At 45.7% G+C, this 16917-nt stretch overlaps 1 protein-coding gene across 4 annotated transcripts in view; it reads right to left on the minus strand.

Annotated features, from left to right (window-relative positions):
• NASP (nuclear autoantigenic sperm protein) overlaps nt 1–15853 on the minus strand; it is a 35616-nt gene extending 19763 nt beyond the window's left edge. For 2 of the 4 annotated variants that reach the window (XM_055255301.2, XM_055255298.2), the window contains exons 1-2: nt 15635–15853; nt 8446–8493 (exon numbers count right to left, since the gene is read on the minus strand). In XM_055255301.2, the coding sequence (XP_055111276.1) occupies nt 8446–8493; nt 15635–15693 (107 nt within the window). In that variant the 5' untranslated portion in view covers nt 15694–15853. The remainder of the gene's footprint in view (nt 1–8445; nt 8494–15634) is intronic. The other 2 variants (XM_055255297.2, XM_055255300.2) reach the window with 2 other exon arrangements.
• Between the last annotated feature and the right edge of the window lie 1064 nt (nt 15854–16917).

Here is a 16917-nt window from a genome sequence, read left to right on the forward strand (position 1 = left end):
ATGAAAAACTGAGTATTAATGGCAGCGATTCAAATCTACACAATCTAGATGAAAAGTTCTAGAACACTGCCACTGACTGTTTAAAAAGTCAACTGAAAGAAAAGCCAGTGAGAAACAGGGCAATCAATTACTGTACAGTATTTAGCTTTGGATATGTTAATTCTGAGATCCCTATTAGACCTCCAAGATATTAAAAGGGAGAAATTTGGGAGAGATATGGGGACTGGAGATACAAATCGGAGAGTCAGGTACTTAAAGCCACAGGACTTAACAGAGGAGAATACACAGGGAGTGAATACTAATAAAGACATTGTAGGACTGAATGAGCCCTGGGAGCCTTCCAACATTTAGAGGTAGGGGCGACGAAGAAGAATGGGGGTTGAGGGGAATAGCCAGTGAAGGAGAAGAGACAAGAAAATAGTATGAAGTAAAGTAATGGGGCCAGGCACAGTGGCTGGCCAACAGGGCGAAACCCTGTCTCTACTAAAAATAAAAAAATTAGCCGGGCATGGTGGTGCATGCCTGTAATCCCAGCTATTTGGGAAGCTGAGGCAGGAGAATTGCTTAAACCTGGGAGAAGGAGGCTGCAGTGAGCCAAGATTGTGCCATTGCACTCAAGCCTGGGTGACAGAGCAAGACTCCATCTCATAAAAAAAAAAAAAAAAAAAGTAACGGGAGTAATGGATTGGGTCAAATGTTACTGACAAGATTAACTCTGAGAGCTGAGAAATGACTACTAGAGTAAGGAATATGGATGGTATTAAAGACCATAAACAAGACTATTTTAGTAGAATGGTAGAGAAAAACTCAATTGAAGCAGCTTCAATTAAGAACAAAAGTAGTAGTAGAGAAACAGAGTGGACACCTCTTTCACATTTTCCTGTCAAAGAAACTTGATGTGAGGTAATAGATGAAGGGAAGTATGAGGGGGTCAACAAACGGTTAAATCTGATACCTAGTGGGTTGATACAAGTAATCTCATAGGAAACAAGAATAGTATTGTTGCCTAGAGAACTAAAGGAGTTCTGTTATTAAGTAAATGATGAGTGGGATCTTGTGAACAAATGGAGATGTTTGTGTTATGTAAGAGCAAAGAAACTTTGATGTGAGGATCCTTTACACTATTACGTTACTGAAGCCCCCCAAAAGCCTCTGTGTATGCAAGTTATATCTGTCAGTATTCGCCATACTGAAATTAGAGAACTAAAATAATTTTAAATATTTTTAAATGTTATGTTAATAACATGACTTTCTTTGAAAAATAACTCTTCAAAACAAAAATTTGGTAATAGTGGCACTGTTACATTTTTACAAATCTCCTAAATGCCTGTTAGTAGAAGAGAACAGGATTTTCATATTCACTATTCTACCATGTTTTCTTTTCATTAAAACACAGAAATATCTGACTTGATATAGATATGTAGTTGGAAAAAGAATAATTTATTTAATTTTATTTATTTATTTTTTTGAGACAGAGTCTCGCTCTGTCGCCCAGGCTGGAGTGCAGTGGCGCAATCTCGGCTCACTGCAAGCTCCGCCTCCTGGGTTCACGCCATTCTCCTGCCTCAGCCTCTCTGAGTAGCTGGGACTACAGGCGCCTGCCACTACGCCCGGCTAATTTTTTGTATTTTTAGTAGAGACGGGGTTTCACCGTGTTCTCGATCTCCTGACCTCGTGATCCACCTGCCTCGGCCTCCCAAAGTGCTGAGATTACAAGCGTGAGCCACCGCGCCCAGCTGAGAATATTTAAATAGTCCTTTCAGATAACTGTATATTCTTCTGTTTCCACACCCAAACCCAACAAGTGGTCATTTGTCTTAAAAAAAAAAAAAAAAAAAAAAAAAAAAAAGTCTTGCTCTGTCGCCCAGGCTAGAGCGCAGTGGCATGATCTCAGCTTACTCCAACCTCCACCTCCTGGGTTCAAGCCATTCTTGTGCCTCAGCCTCCCCAGTAGCTGGGATTAAAGGCAGGCACCACCACACCCAGCTAATTTTTGTATTTCTAGTAGAGAGGGTTTCACCATGTTGGCCAGGCTGGTCTCAAACTCCTGACCTCAAGTGATCCGCTGCCTTGGCCTCCCAAAGTGCTGGGATTACAGGTGTGAGCCACCACGCCCAGCCAACAAGTGGTAATTTCTTTTTTCTTTTTTGAGACAGCATCTCGCTCTATTGGCCAGGCTGGAGTGCAGTAGTGCGATCTCCGCTCACTGCAACCTCTGCCTCCCAGGTTCAAGCGATTCTCCTGCCTCAGCCACTTTGAGTAGCAGGGATTATAGGCACATGCCACCATGCCCAGCTAATTTTTGTATTTTTACTAGAGACGGTTTTACCATGTTTGCCAAACTGGTCTCAAACTCCTGAACTCAAGTGATCCTCGCGCCTCAGCCTCCCGAAGTACTGGGATGCAGGCGTGAGCCACTGCACTTGACCAACAAGTGGTAATTTCTTAAAGTTTAGTTGTACTGTATGATCTGAAAACATTGATGAACTTCTCTCACACTGGTACATTAAAAACCAGTCTATCTTGTATTCTAGATCTACTTATGAACGATTACATAAACCTAAGGTCACAGCAGCAGTACTCACAATAAAAAGGAAATTCTGACACACCACAACATGAACGTTAAGAACACTACGCTAAGTGAAATAAGCCAGTCACAAAAAGGTAAATATTCTATTATTCCATTTATATGAGGTACCTAAAGTAGCCAAATTCAGAGACAGAAAGCAGAATGGTGGTTGCCAGGGGCTAGGGGAGACAGAAAGAGGGAGTTGTTTACTGGGTAATAGTTTCAGATTTGCAAGATAAGATTGGGTATACAACAATGTGAATTTACTTAACACTACTGACTTATTTACACACTTAAAAAGATGGAAAATTTTATGGGTGTTTTACAACTTAAAAATCAATTTCATCAGAACAGTCAAAGTATTAGGATACTGTCAGTCTCACAACAGCAGTTGATATATAACTTATCCAAAATTTTTATTTTTCATGTGAAAGCTCACATTCTATCACTAGCACCCAATACTGTCAGTTATTTCCCTTAAAGTGACAGGCTCACTGTATTCATTTTGGAGAAAACATCTGCTAAGTATCAAGTCTAAATAAAAGTTTGTCTGTCTGTTGGTCATTCTTTCAAAAATAAAACTTTCGAATAAAACATTCTGTCAAATAAAAGCCAGTAAAGTTACATGAAAAAAGTAGCTCAATCAACTCTTAATTAAAATCACACAAAGGCTTTTCATAAAGAAAACCATTGTACCTACTTTTGATATGCTGAAGTACTCCATCCATAATTCCTATTTTGCCAGGTTACCTTAAAACCATGTAGTCAAGGACTGAGAATTAATAAACTTAAGTTTGTAATGCTTTATCATGGACATTTTCTAAGTGAAGGTGATAGTGAAGAACACAAGAATTGCTAGTGCTATTTGTGGCCACTGCCTTGATTTATGTTAAGGTAACAGCAGGTTTATCCACCATTACTTTTACACGATCACTGCCAGTGGTCAAAAACGCAGTCTTGCTGTTACAAAAACAGTTTTGATCTTACATTATCCCTGAAAGAGTACTGGAGACCTCAAAGGTATACAAGAAAAAAACTTTGAGAACTGCTGAATAAGAGCATGAACAGGCATTCAAAAGGAGAGAATATATGGGTACAGATTTATGGCAGTGTTAAGAAATTTCTCTTCGTATTGTTTATTCAGTGAACAAACAAAAATCTAGAACCAAACATAAAACAAAGGAAAATCATTAGGTGAAAGCAAGATGAGGGGTATGGTGTTGAATGTTTAAGAATATATAAAGAAAAATTGATCAGCTGGGTGCAGTGGCTCATGCCTATAAATGCAACAACTCAGGAGGCTGAGGAGGGAGCATCATACGGAGGCCAGGAGTTCAAGACCTGCGTGAGCAACATAATAAGACCCTGTCTCTAAAACACACACACACAAAACTTAGTCTGGGAGGCTGAGGCAGAAGTATCTCTTGAGCCCAGGAATTTGAGGATGCACCAAGCCAGGATCAGGACCCAGCTGAGTGGCTGAGCAATACCCTGACTCAAGGGGGAAAAAAAAGAAGGAAAGATTAAGCAGTTCTGCAGAATGGGAAAACAACTTGACCAGAGAAATGCAGTGTAACTGACAATCAAAACTAAAAACTCACTTCGGGTCAGAGGTTATAAATTTAAGGTGAGACTAATAATGTGTTTTCCAACTATCCTTCATGTTTCTCTCAGAATCAGAATACTCTGGTCCTCTAAAAATCAAATGCTTATGCCAAGCATAGTGGGTCACACCTGTAATCCCAGCACTTCAGGTGGCTGAGGTGAGAAGATGGCTTGAGCCCCAGCCTGGGCAACATGACGAAACCTCATCTCTAAAAACAAAATACAAAAATTAGCCAGGCATGGTGGCACACATCTGTGGTCCTAGCTACCCAAGAGGCTAAGGCAGGAGGATCACCTGAGCCCAGGAAAGGTCAAGGCTGCAGTGAGCCACGATCGCACCACTGTACTCCAACCTGGGCGATGGAGTTTAATACTGATGATTACATATCAAGCACTGTGTTTTGGGTAGCCTAGCTACATTTAGTCAGTGCAGAAACTTAAATACCATGGTACATCCTATGAGTAATCCCCTTGAAAGTATTGTGTTGGCCGGGCGTGGTGGCTCACGCTTGTAATCCCAGCACTTTGGGAGGCCGAGGCGGGTGGATCACAAGGTCAGGAGATCGAGACCACGGTGAAACCCCGTCTCTACTAAAAATACAAAAAAAAAAAAATTAGCCAGGCGTGGTGGCGGGCGCCCGTAGTCCCAGCTACTCGGAGAGGCTGAGGCAGGAGAATGGCGTGAACCTGGGAGGCGGAGCTTGCAGTGAGCCGAGATCGTGCCACTGCACTCCAGCCTGGGCGACAGAGCAAGGCTCTGTCTCAAAAAAAAAAAAAAAAAAAAAAAAAAGGATTGTGTTTAGGATCAATCCTAAACAGTATTCAGTATTCATACCACCCAAATACCAGATTAACTCACAAGATATTTTGCTTTGTTTTTTTGAGAGTTTCGCTTGTCACCCAGGCTGGAGTGCAGTAGTGTGATCTTGGCTGACTGCAACTTCCACCTCCCGGGTTCAAGTGATTCTTCTGCCTCAGCCTCCCAAGTAGCTGGAATTACAGGCGCTCGCCACCACGACCGGCTAATTTTTGTATCTTTTTTAGTAGAGATGGGGTTTCACCATGTTGGCCAACTCCTGACCTCAGGTGATTCACCCACCTCAGCCTCCCAAAGTGCTGAGATTACAGGCGTGAGCCACCGCGCCTAGCCCTATTTTTCTTCTTTCCTTTTTTTTTTTTTTTTTTTTTTTTTTTTTTTTGTAGAGAGGGTCTTACTCTGTCACCCAGACTAGAGTGCAGTGGCAGGATCATAGCTCACCATAAGCTCAACTTCCTGGGCTTCCGCAATCCTCCTACCTCAGCCTCCCCAGTATCTGGGACCACACGCAAGTGCCACAACGAACAGCTAATTAAAAAAAATTTTTTTTTTTTTTTTTTTTTTTTTTTAGAGATGGTGTCTTGCCATGTTGCCCAGGCTGGTCTCGAACTCCTGGGGTCATGTGATCCTCTCAGAGATGGAGGTCTTGCTTGGCCTCTCAAAGTGCTGGGATTACTGGTGTAAGCTACCACACCCAGCCAAGCAGTATTTCCTAAGACTTATTTTAACCCTTTTCCTGTTTAAGAGAAAAAAAAAGTACAGCTCACTGCCAGCACTCATTCAATTTTACATAAACATGTCCTTTGAAGCTGAAGCAAATCTGACTTTCAGCGTGAAAATAAAAATATAAAACTGTTCTTGGAGTTTTTTTTTTTTTTTTTTTGGAGACAGTCTCACTCTGTCACCCAGTCTGGAGTGCAGTGGCACAATCTGGGCTCAACGCAACCTCCACCTCCCAGGTTCAAGTGATTCTCCTGCCTCAGCCTCCCGAGTAGCTGGGATTATAGGCGCCCGCCACCACACTCAGCTAATTTTTGTATTTTTAGTAGAGACAGGGTTTCACCATGTTGGCCAGGCTGGTCTTGAACTCCTGACCTCAAGTGATCAGCCCACTTCAGCCTCCCAAAGTGCTGAGATTACAGACATGAGCCACCGTGCCTGGCCAGAGTTATTTCTAAACACAACTAACATCAGAATCGTCTTATTTCATAAAAGTTGGATTCATCAAATGAATCTCTGACCAACAACCATTTGAGAATGATGTTAACATCATACATAGGAATGCTACATTTTCTAGGATTTGACATTTACAGCAATTGAGAATTACCATATTTTGTAAATCGAAATACCATTACTAAAGAGTGCTATAAATAGAATGATGTCTTTTTATCCAAAATCTATATATTAGAGTGATATGAAAATAAAGGGGAGCTATTTCATGGCAGTTTTCACTGGGTAAAATGCTGCAGCCCTGAGCACCACCAGCAAGTATTCTCAGGGCAAATGGGAAAAGGGTTAAATAACCAAGATGACAACAGGATTTCAAACATGAAAAACATAAAACCCTATGGACACTTAAAAAATGTATTTGTGGCCAGGCGCGGTGGCTCACGCCTGTAATCCCAGCACTTTGGGAGGCCAAGACAGGCAGATCACCCAGGAGTTCGAGACCAGCCTGACCAACATGGCAAAACCCTGTCTCTACTAAAAATACAAAAATTAGCCGGGCATGGTGGTGGGTGCCTGTAATCCCAACTACTTGGGAGGCTGAGGCAGGAGAATCGCTTGAACCCGGGAGGCGGAGGTTGCAGTGAGCCAAGATCATGCCATTGCACTCCAGCCTGGGTGACAGAGTGAGACTCCATCTCCAAAAACAAACAAAATATTTGTAAGATATTCTAACAGTAGTTAATTCTCAATCTTATCAGAAAGCTTTTCCATAACACATGAACCCAAATTTTATCTCAAGCTCAACAAATAAAATCAGCTGGGTATGGTAGATCAGGTTGGTAATCCCAACACAGGGAAGCCAAGGCAGGGGGATTGCTTGAGCCCAAGTTGGAGACCAGCCTGGCCAACAAAGCAAGATTCCTCTTCGAAAAATGTAATTCGGGTGGGCACAGTGGCTCACGCCTGTAATCCCAACACTTTGGGAGGCCAAGGCGGGCAGATCACCTGAGGTCGGGAGTTCAAGACCAACCTGGCCAACATGGTGAAACCCCATCTCTACTAAAAATACAAAAATTAGCCGGGCGTAGTGGCACCCGCCTGTAATCCCAGCTACTTGTGAGACTGAGGCAGGAGAATTGCTTGAACCCAGGAGGCAGATGTTGCAGTGAGCCAAGATTGTGCCACTGCACTCCAGCCTGGGCTACACAAGTAAAACTCAGTCTCAAAAATAAATAAAAGAATTAGCCAGATGTGGTGGTGCATGCCTGTAGTCCCAGCTACTCAGAAGGCTGAGGCAGAAGAATCCCTTTAGCCCGGGAGTTCAAGGTGGTGGTGAGCTACGATAACATCACTGTACTCCAGCTTAGGCAACAGAGCAAGACCCTGCCTCTAAAAAATGAAACAAGAAATCTCCAGGGATGTAACCTAGCATCTACCTTTTGGGTAAGCTTTTTAGTTAATTATTATGCCCACCTCTGATTAAGAAACATAGTCACTGCGGGTGTAGATCTGAGATAAAGAAAAACAAACAAAAAACCATAGTCGTATCAAGATGGAAAAGTTACAGGGGGAGGAGGTGAGACGGGCCTGGTAGTTCACACCTATAATCCTATACTTTGAAAGGCTTAGGCAGGGAGGATTGCTTGAGGCTAGGAGTTTGAGATCAGCCTTGGCAACATAGCAAGACCCCATCTCTCCAAAAAATTTACAAATGAGCCAAGTGTAGTGGCATGTGCCTATAGTCCTAGCTACTCAGGAGGTTGAAGTGGGAGGATTGCTTGAGCCCAGGAGTTCAAGGTTGTAGTGAGCCCTGATTGCACACTGCACTTCAGCCTGAGCAACAAAGCGACACCTTGCCTCTATCAAAAATTAATTAAAAAATAAAAACAGGCCGGGCGCGGTGGCTCACGCCTGTAATCCCAGCACTTTGGGAGGCCGAGGCGGGCGGATCACGAGGTCAGGAGATCGAGACCATCCTGGCTAACACGGTGAAACCCCATCTCTACAGAAAAATACAAAAAAATTAGCCGGGCGAGGTGGCGGGCGCCTGTAGTCCCAGCTACGCGGGAGGCTGAGGCAGGAGAATGGCGTGAACCCCGGGGGACGGAGACTGCAGTGAGCCGAGATCGCGCCACTGCACTCCAGCCTGGGTGAAAGAGCGAGACTCCTTCTCAAAAAAAAATAAAAAATAAAAAATAAAAAAAATAAAAACAACTTTAAAGTTATATTGCTCTTAGTTTATGTTCCTGATATGAATCTAACTGTACCATGTAAATAATCTTACCTCTCCACTTTATCTGTAGATGTAGAAGGAGCAGGAACATCTTCAATTCTGTAATAAAAAATTAAAGGGGAAAAAATGTAAAACGAAGCAATTATTAAGCCTGAAAATAAAATAAATTCAGAAAAATATAAAGGAATAAAAGAGCTGTCATTTATTAAATACTCAAGTATTATTTACTTACATTATCAAATTTAATTCATTTAATTCTTACTCAAATATCCAGGGCTGAAAATAAGTGGCAACTTCACAGCTATAACCACAAGGATGAGGAACAACTTAAAGGGCAGTGCTTTCAGCTACAGGTTATAAGCTATCTGGGCCATTTGCCTAGAATCTTGAAATGGTCTTGGATCCTTATCTACAAACTCCGTCACAGCCAGTCATTTATATCAAATAGCTTTATTAAGAGGTCATTCTGACCAAATGGTCTAGCGCAGAGCCTCTCAAACTACCTGTGGTTAAGGGACTAGGTCTTTTATTTCCAGTCTGTAACACACAGGTTTTTTAAATACAATGTCAGGGAGATACCACAGCGAGACTGTCTCAAAAAAAAAAAAAAAGTTACACTATGACTGCAATATAAGACTCTGAACTGAATACCATTAAAAGCAAGGAACCAGTAAAAACACTATTAAATAACACTGTAAAGCATTTATCAGTGATAAATTTCTTTTTTTTTTTTTTGAGACGGAGTCTCGCTCTGTCGTCCAGGCTGGAGTGCCCTGGCGCGATCTCCGCTCACTGCAAGCTCCGCCTCCCGGTTTCACGCCATTCTCCTGCCTCCGCCTCTGGAGTAGCTGGGACTACAGGCAGCCACCACCGCGCCCGGCTAATTTTTTTGTATTTTTAGTAGAGACGGTTTCACCGTGTTAGCCAGGATGGTCTCAATCTCCTGACCTCGTGATCCACCTGCCTTGGCCCCCCCAAAGTGCTGGGATTATAGGCGTGAGCCACCGCGCCCGGCCAATAAATTTATTTCTATTCTTGCTTAGCACAAGCCTAGACAAACAGAAAAGAGGCTGAACTAAGGCAGTACTTGTACAGTTGGGAAAAAAAAGATGAATTAAAGCAGTGTTTCTCAAATTTTAGTCTGTATGCAAACCATTTGGAGGAACTGTTAAAACAGTTTGAGCTCCACCCCCCTACAGTTTCTGAGTCAGAAGGTTTGAGGTAAGGTTCAAGAATCTGCATTTCTAACAACTGCCCAGGTGACACACTGCTGGTTTCTAGAACCATGCTCTGAGGACTACTGGATCAGAACAAAAATTATAAACGGATGTTCATGTCCTATCTGGGCAATAGATATGTCTGATCCAGTTTTGTTTTGTTTTTGAGACAGCCTTTCTCTGTTGCCCAGGCTGGAGTGCAGTGATACCATCTCAGCTCCCTGCAGCCTCTGCCTCCCGGGTTCAAGCAATTCTCCTGCCTCAGCCTCCCAAGTAGCTGGGATTATAGGCGCCCACCACCACGCCCAGCTAATTTTTCTTTTTACCAGAGATCGGGTTTCACCATGTTAGCCAGGCTGGTCTTGAACTCCTGACCTCAAGTGATTCTCCCACCTCGACCTCCCAAAGTGCTGAGATTACAGGTGTGAGCCACTGCGCCCGGCCTGATCCAGTTATTTTTTAAAATGTTAATTCTACTGGGCCGGGAGTGGTGGCTCACGCTTATAATCCCAGCACTTTGGGAGGCCGAGGCGGGCGGATCACGAGGTCAGGAGATCGAGACCAAGGTGAAACCCCGTCTCTACTAAAAATACAAAAAAAATTAGCCGGGCGTGGTGGCGGGCACCTGTAGTCCCAGCTACTCGGAGAGGCTGAGGCAGAATGGCGTGAACCCGGAAGGCGGAGCTTGCAGTGAGCCGAGATTGCGCCACTGCACTCCAGCCTGGGTGACAGAGCAAGAATCCGTCTCAAAAAAAAAAAAAAAAAAGTTAATTCTAATAGTCACTACATTTACAACTATGAAGCTATGGCTTCATAGTTTTATGACGTTCATTATGAATTTTTAGAATAAGCATGAATCCAGAGAAGTACTAGAGGAAATGATAGGGAAATTACTTGGTAATTTGTTTGGAGAAGGCCGTTTTAAATCCAGAAACCAGACTGGGTGCAGTGGCTCTCTCCTGTAATCCCAACACTTTGTAAGGCCGAGGTAGGTGGACTGCTTGAGCTCAGGGGTTCAAAAACCAACCTGGGCAACATAGCGAGACCTGTCTCTACCAAAAATAAAATGAGATGGGTATGGTGGTACATGCCTGTAGTCCCAGCTACTCCAGAGACTGACATGGGAAGATTGCTTAAGCCCAGGAGATAGAGGCTGCAGTGAGCTATCATCATACCACTATATTCCAGCCTGGGTGACAGAGTAAGACCCTGTTTCAAATAAACAAACAAACAAACAAACCAGAAACCATAGGATAGTGATAGATTCTACTCCATCTAATTCATTTCACAAAAGGTTAACTTAGCAAATATACGTAGAATCTTAGTCAACAGGATAAAAAAGCCCAATGGAATAGATTAATGGATTTAATATAAACATTCACAAAAAATAAACACTTGACCACCTGCTACTGCTTTTTTTTTTTTTTTTTTTTTTTTTTTGAGACAGAGTCTCGCACTGTTGCCCAGGCTGGAGTGCAGTGGCGGGATCTCGGCTTACTGCAAGCTCCGCCTCCCGGGTTCACGCCATTCTCCTGCCTCAGCCTCTCAAGTAGCTGGGACTACAGGCGCCCACCACCACGCCCGGCTGATTTTTTTGTATTTTTTGTAGAGATGGGTTTCACCGTGTTAGCCAGGATGGTCTCGATCTCCTGACTTTGTGATCCGCCCACCTCAGCCTCCCAAAGTGCTGGATTACAGGTGTGAGCCACCGCGCCCAGCCGCTCATTCTTAAGAGAAACAAAAGAACTATACTTAGAAAGTATGTTTTATCCATTAAATAGTCAAAGATAAGGTTAAGGAGAAATTGTGCTCCCATACATTGCTAACAGAAATTCAAGGCTAGGCAGGGTGGCCTCCTTCTGCACTTTGGAAGGCGGAAGAACTGTTTGAGGCTAGGAGTTCCAGACCAGGCTAGGCAGCAAAATGAGACCCCTTCTCTGGTTCAAAAAATTAATTTTAAAAAAAGAAGTGTAGGCTGGGCACGGTGGCTCACGCCTATAATCCCAGAACTTTGGGAGGCCAAGGTGAGTGGATCACCTGAAGTCAGGAGTTCGAGATCAGCCTGGCCAACATGGTGAAACCTCATTTCTACTAAAAATACAAAAATTAGCCAGGTGTGGTGGCGGGCGCCTGTAATCCCAACTACTCGGGAGGCTGAGGCAGAATTGCTTGAACTCTGGAGGTGGAGGCTGCGGTGAGCCTAGATCGCGCCAGTGCACTCAAGTCTGGGCAACGGAGTGAGACTCTGTATGACTATAGTCAAGCGCAACCACGCCTGGCTAATTTTTGTATTTTTAGTAGAGACGGGGTTTTGCCATGTCAGCAAGGCTGGTCTCGAACTCCTGGCTTCAAGTGATCCGCCGGTGTTGGCTTCCCACATTGTTGGGATTACCACGTGAGCCACACCACCTGGCCTTTTTGTTTTTTGAGATGGAGTCTTGCTCTGAGGCTAGAGTGCAGTGGCACAATCTCGACTCACTGCAACCTCCGCCTCCCAGTTTCAAGCGATTACAGGCCCCCGCTACCATGCTCGGCTAATTTTTGTAAACTGTAGTCTCAGCTCCTTGGGAGGCTGATGCACAAGAATCGCTTGCGCAGGGGAGGCGAAGTTGCAGTAAGCCAAGATCGGGCCAATACACTCCAGCTTGGGCAAGAGAACAAGACTCTTTCTCCAAAAAATTAATTAATTATATATATAAGAAAAAACTCAAGACAAACCTCACAGCCTAGAAATGTTGAATTAATAAATGTAATCAATGCATAAAAGATATGTAGGTACTAGTCTTCTTTACTACCATAAAATACACACAAATTATAAAAAGTTAAAATTCATCAAAACACAGACCATACATGGCACCATCCGCAGTTGAGATATGTAAATGAACAAAGATGCAGTATTAAATCATAACTGCAGCCAGGCACAGTGGCTCACGCCAAGATGGGCGGATCACCTGAGGTCAGGAGTTCGAGATCACCCTGGCCAACATGGCAAAACCCCAAAAAATTAGCCAGGTGTGGTGGTATGCACCTGCAGTCCCAGCTACTTGGGAGGCTGACGCAGGAGAATTGCTTGAACCGGGGGGGGGGGGGGGGGGGGCGCGGAGGTTGCAGTGACGGGGCGGAGGTTGCAGTGAGCAGAGACTGTGCCACTGCACTCCAGCCTGGGTGACAAAACTCCCTCTCAAAAAAAACAAAAAACTAAGAACAACAGGATTAATTTAGCATTTAGATATACATTGCCTTAAACAATACTGCTTTAATGGCATGAGGGGACAAAAGCCAACCTAAGACTTTTTGCAGACGACAAAACTGTAGTCCAGTATCACTACTGAAGCAATGAAGCTGGTATCAAAGCCAATTCTAAGCCAGGCGAGGTGATGCATGCCTGTAGTCCCAGCTACCCAGAGGGCCAAGGTGGAAGGATTGCTTGAGACTAGGAGTTGGGAATCCAGCCTGGACAACATAGTAAGACCCTCATCTCCTAAATTTAAAAAACCTGAACTGAGGTTTATTTCTCGTTCCATTTTTTTTCTTTCTACTGGTTTGGAAGTTATATTTATTCTTTCAATGGTTATCCTCGAATTATAATGTACATTCTTACCTAAAGTCTAAATTCAAGTCATTTTCTTTATCCTACCCTTAAACATGAGGACCTTATAAACTTTACCTCTAAGTGTCCCCACTAACTTACTTAACTGAGACACACTGCTTTCATGTCCTCTCACACTAATTAGATGGGGAAACGAAGGAATGAAAATGAAAATGAAAATACTAGCCAGGCTTGGTGGCTCACGCCGGTAATCTCAGCACTTTGAGATGCCCAGGTGGGTGGATCCCTTGAGCCTAGGAGTTAGGAGACCAGCTTGGGCAACATGGCGGAAACAGTCTTTACAAAATAAATACTAGAATCAGCTGGGCCTTGTGGTGTGCGCCTGTAGTCCCAGCTACTCCGGAGGCTGAGGCGAGACGATCACTTGAGCCCAGGAGGTAGGGGTTGCAGTGGGCCGAGATGGCATCACTGCACTCCAGCCTGGGTGACAGAGACCCTGCCCACCCCCCCACCACACACACACCCAGCACATATAATTGCTCAGTTTTAGCTTTCAATTTATGGTGTGAGGAACTACTTAAATGGTTTGCTTTCTTCTAGCCACATATACATAAACTTTCTCTATGTATAACCTGCCAGGAAACTAAATTCACTAATGACCTAACTCTGACTAGACACAGGGGACCTGCAAGAGGTATTTGTTGCATACTTTTATCTCAAAAAACAAAAACACCACCTGGCCCTGCGCCATGGCTCACGCCTGTAACCTCAACACTATGGGAGGCCAAGGCGGGAGGACTGCTTGAGCCCAAGAGTCTGAGACCAACCTGGGCAACATCAAGACCCTGTATCTACAAAAAATTGGCCAGGTGTGGTGTGGCACACGACTGTAGTCCCAAGCTACTAGGGAAGATCACTTGTGCCCTGGAGTTCGAGGTTGCAGTGAGCTATGATCACAACACTGCACTCTAGCCTGGATGTGAGAGTCAGACCCTGTCTGCAAAAACAAAACAAAAACACACAGCTGTCAGTGAAATACTGACTGCTAGAGCTGTCTAGGAAACATTATAAAAAGCAGCTCTTTTTATAATAGCTACAGCACGACTCCCAAGCCCAATCTATACTGCTCATATCGAATCAATGGGGAAAGAGGCAGGTAATGGGAGTTTGAAATTAAAATTATATTTCCCGGGAGTTCCCAAATGATTCTCGGGGTGACTTGGGAACCACTGCTCTACAAGAACGCAGAGAAAACAAAAGGTGGTAAGCAGATATATAAGTAAATCTCTAACTCTAAACTAAGACATAATCACGACAGTGTAAGCCTACAGAATACCAATTTAAAAAACTTCACAGCAACCATTCCTTTTACAGAGAAGGCAGCTAACCTCTAAAGCGCACAAGATTAGAAAAAAAATAGAACAAGATCCCTAAAAAAATAAGGCAACATTGGGAAATCAGACCTACTGTATGGGAAACAGCACTTGTTTCCTTGAACTCATGTAGTGTTTCCCTCCACTGTTCAAAAAATAGATTACGCCTGAGTGGCACTGTGCCGCTTTCAAAGCAATCCTATCTTGTTTCCCTCCAGTCCTTCTCCACTTCGTGCATACTCCTGCCGATTCACCTAGCAACCAAACAGTGCTGGTGAGAGCTCCAGACAGCGCTTCCTGAAGACGCTTTGCGTCCGGATGATATTCCCCCCAAACAGGCAACACCTCCAAAGTCTAAAGAACGACAATCCTCCCCACCACAGGCAGGGGCTCACGGAGTCGGGGGGAGCGATAACTATCTCCCAGCACAAGACGTGAGCGAGGTGTGGGGGGGAACTAGCTTCGCCGGCCCCACCGAGAGTCCAAAGCTCTTGCTGGAGCCGCAGCGGCCCCAAACAATGGAGTTTTCCCGCCTCCTCAAGGCCCCGCCCCCTGCTCCAGAGCCGGCGAGGGAAGCGAACGCACGCGCGCAAAACCCCGCCCTCAGCCAGGCCCCGCCCACCCCGACCCCTCAGGTCCAGCCTCCTTCCTCGTGCGGGGTTTTTTTTTTTTTCTTTTGGCGCCAAATCTCCGCTGGTTATATTCCCGGGTTATCCAGGGACTCTACCCGAGGCACACGCTGGGGACAGAAGGGGCGTGAAGGCCAACCCGCGCGCCAGGGCCCCGCCTCCCGGCCAACCGCCCCGGGCCGGGGGAGGAAGAAGAGGGGCAGGCGAAGGATACAGCCGCCGCTGCCCCCGGCAAGATGGCGGCCGCGAAAAGCGGGGCAGGGGGCGCCAGCCGACCGTCGTTACCGCTGGTGCGCGAGGCTCTCAGCAAGAGGAGGACTGCTCCAGTGACCAGGCCTTCCCGAACAGCGACAGCTGCTCCTGGGAAGGCAAGTACTCCCGCCTACCGGTCTGTCCCTTCTCCGGAGCCCCCATCCATTAGCCCTCCCCGCGGACTGGCCAGTGCCTCAAGCTTTCCACAGTCCCGCTTACTTGTCGGCAGAAACCAGCTCCGCGGCGACGGCGGCAGTGGTTGTGGACTCCGTGGCCATCGTTCCCCTGAGGTGGCGAACCAGCGAACGGAATAGAGCCTGCGAGAAAAACAGGCAATTTGGAACGCCAGAGACTCACTCAGGGACAGAAAATGGCAGATTAGAGACCCCGCGCGGCTGGGGCCCTCTTATATACGAGGACCCTTCGCCCCGCCCATCCACTTCCGGATCCTCCCCCTCGGGTTTAAAGGGCCAGGACTCAACACCCCCCCCCCCGCTCCGTCCCCCGCCGGCCTACCACTATCTAGACACCTCCTGCCCTCTCCATATGGCTCCGCGGGATTGTTTCCCTCCCTAGCCCTTCTTCTCCGATAAACAGCAACTTCCTGCTTATGCAGCAAGTCACATAAGAAGAACTGGAATCTTGACACTACAACTCCTGCCAGGACGCCCCTGCAGCATCCAGAGATAGGGAAGCCAGTGCTGCTCTGCATGTTCAGGGCGAGTAGCCGAGAGTCTCCTTCCGGCCTGGATACTGAGGAAGGTAACTTAGACTTTCTCTCAGTCCTCTGAGTCTAACGGACGGACACGCAAGAGCGGAGGACGGGTACAAGCAGCAGCGACTAGAACTGATCTGGGTGAGATCTGGGCCTCAGCAACAACTGACGCAAGAAGATTTTGTTCTAGGATTGGCTACAGCTGAAACTACCGCGCTTGATTCAAAGCTCGGGGCTTGCCGCGGCAGGCAGCTGGCTCCTCCCTCTGAACCCGCCCCCTCTGGCTGGCCCAATCCGCTGATGCCATCCTCTTAGGCCCTGCCCAGACTCCAAATCTACCAGGTTTAATACTCCCAGCGCTTTTTGTCCACTCCTGGCTATGATTTGCTGTTTTACTACTACTTGTGGGGGTACTGTGATTAGATGCTTTAAAGCGATTAGCTATCTTGTTTAATATTAACAATGCTACTAGTGAGATCAGTGTTAGTCTATTTCTTAGAAAAATAAGCCAAGGGGCCGGGCGCGGTGGCTCACGCCTGTAATCCCAGCACTTTGGAAGGCCTAGGCTGGTGGATCACGAGGTCAGGAGTTCAAGACCAGCCTGGCCAAGATGGTGAAACCCCGCCTCTACTAAAAAATACAAAAATTAGCCGGGCGTGGTGGCGAGCGCCTGTAATCCCAGCTACTCGGGAGGCTGAGGTAGGAGAATACTAGAACCCGGGAGGCAGAGGTTGCAGTGAGCCGAGAGCTCGCCACTGCACTCCAGCCTGGGCAACAGAGCGAGACT

This window comes from Symphalangus syndactylus, chromosome 12 (genome assembly GCF_028878055.3).
Source record: "Symphalangus syndactylus isolate Jambi chromosome 12, NHGRI_mSymSyn1-v2.1_pri, whole genome shotgun sequence".
Lineage (NCBI taxonomy): Eukaryota > Metazoa > Chordata > Mammalia > Primates > Hylobatidae > Symphalangus > Symphalangus syndactylus.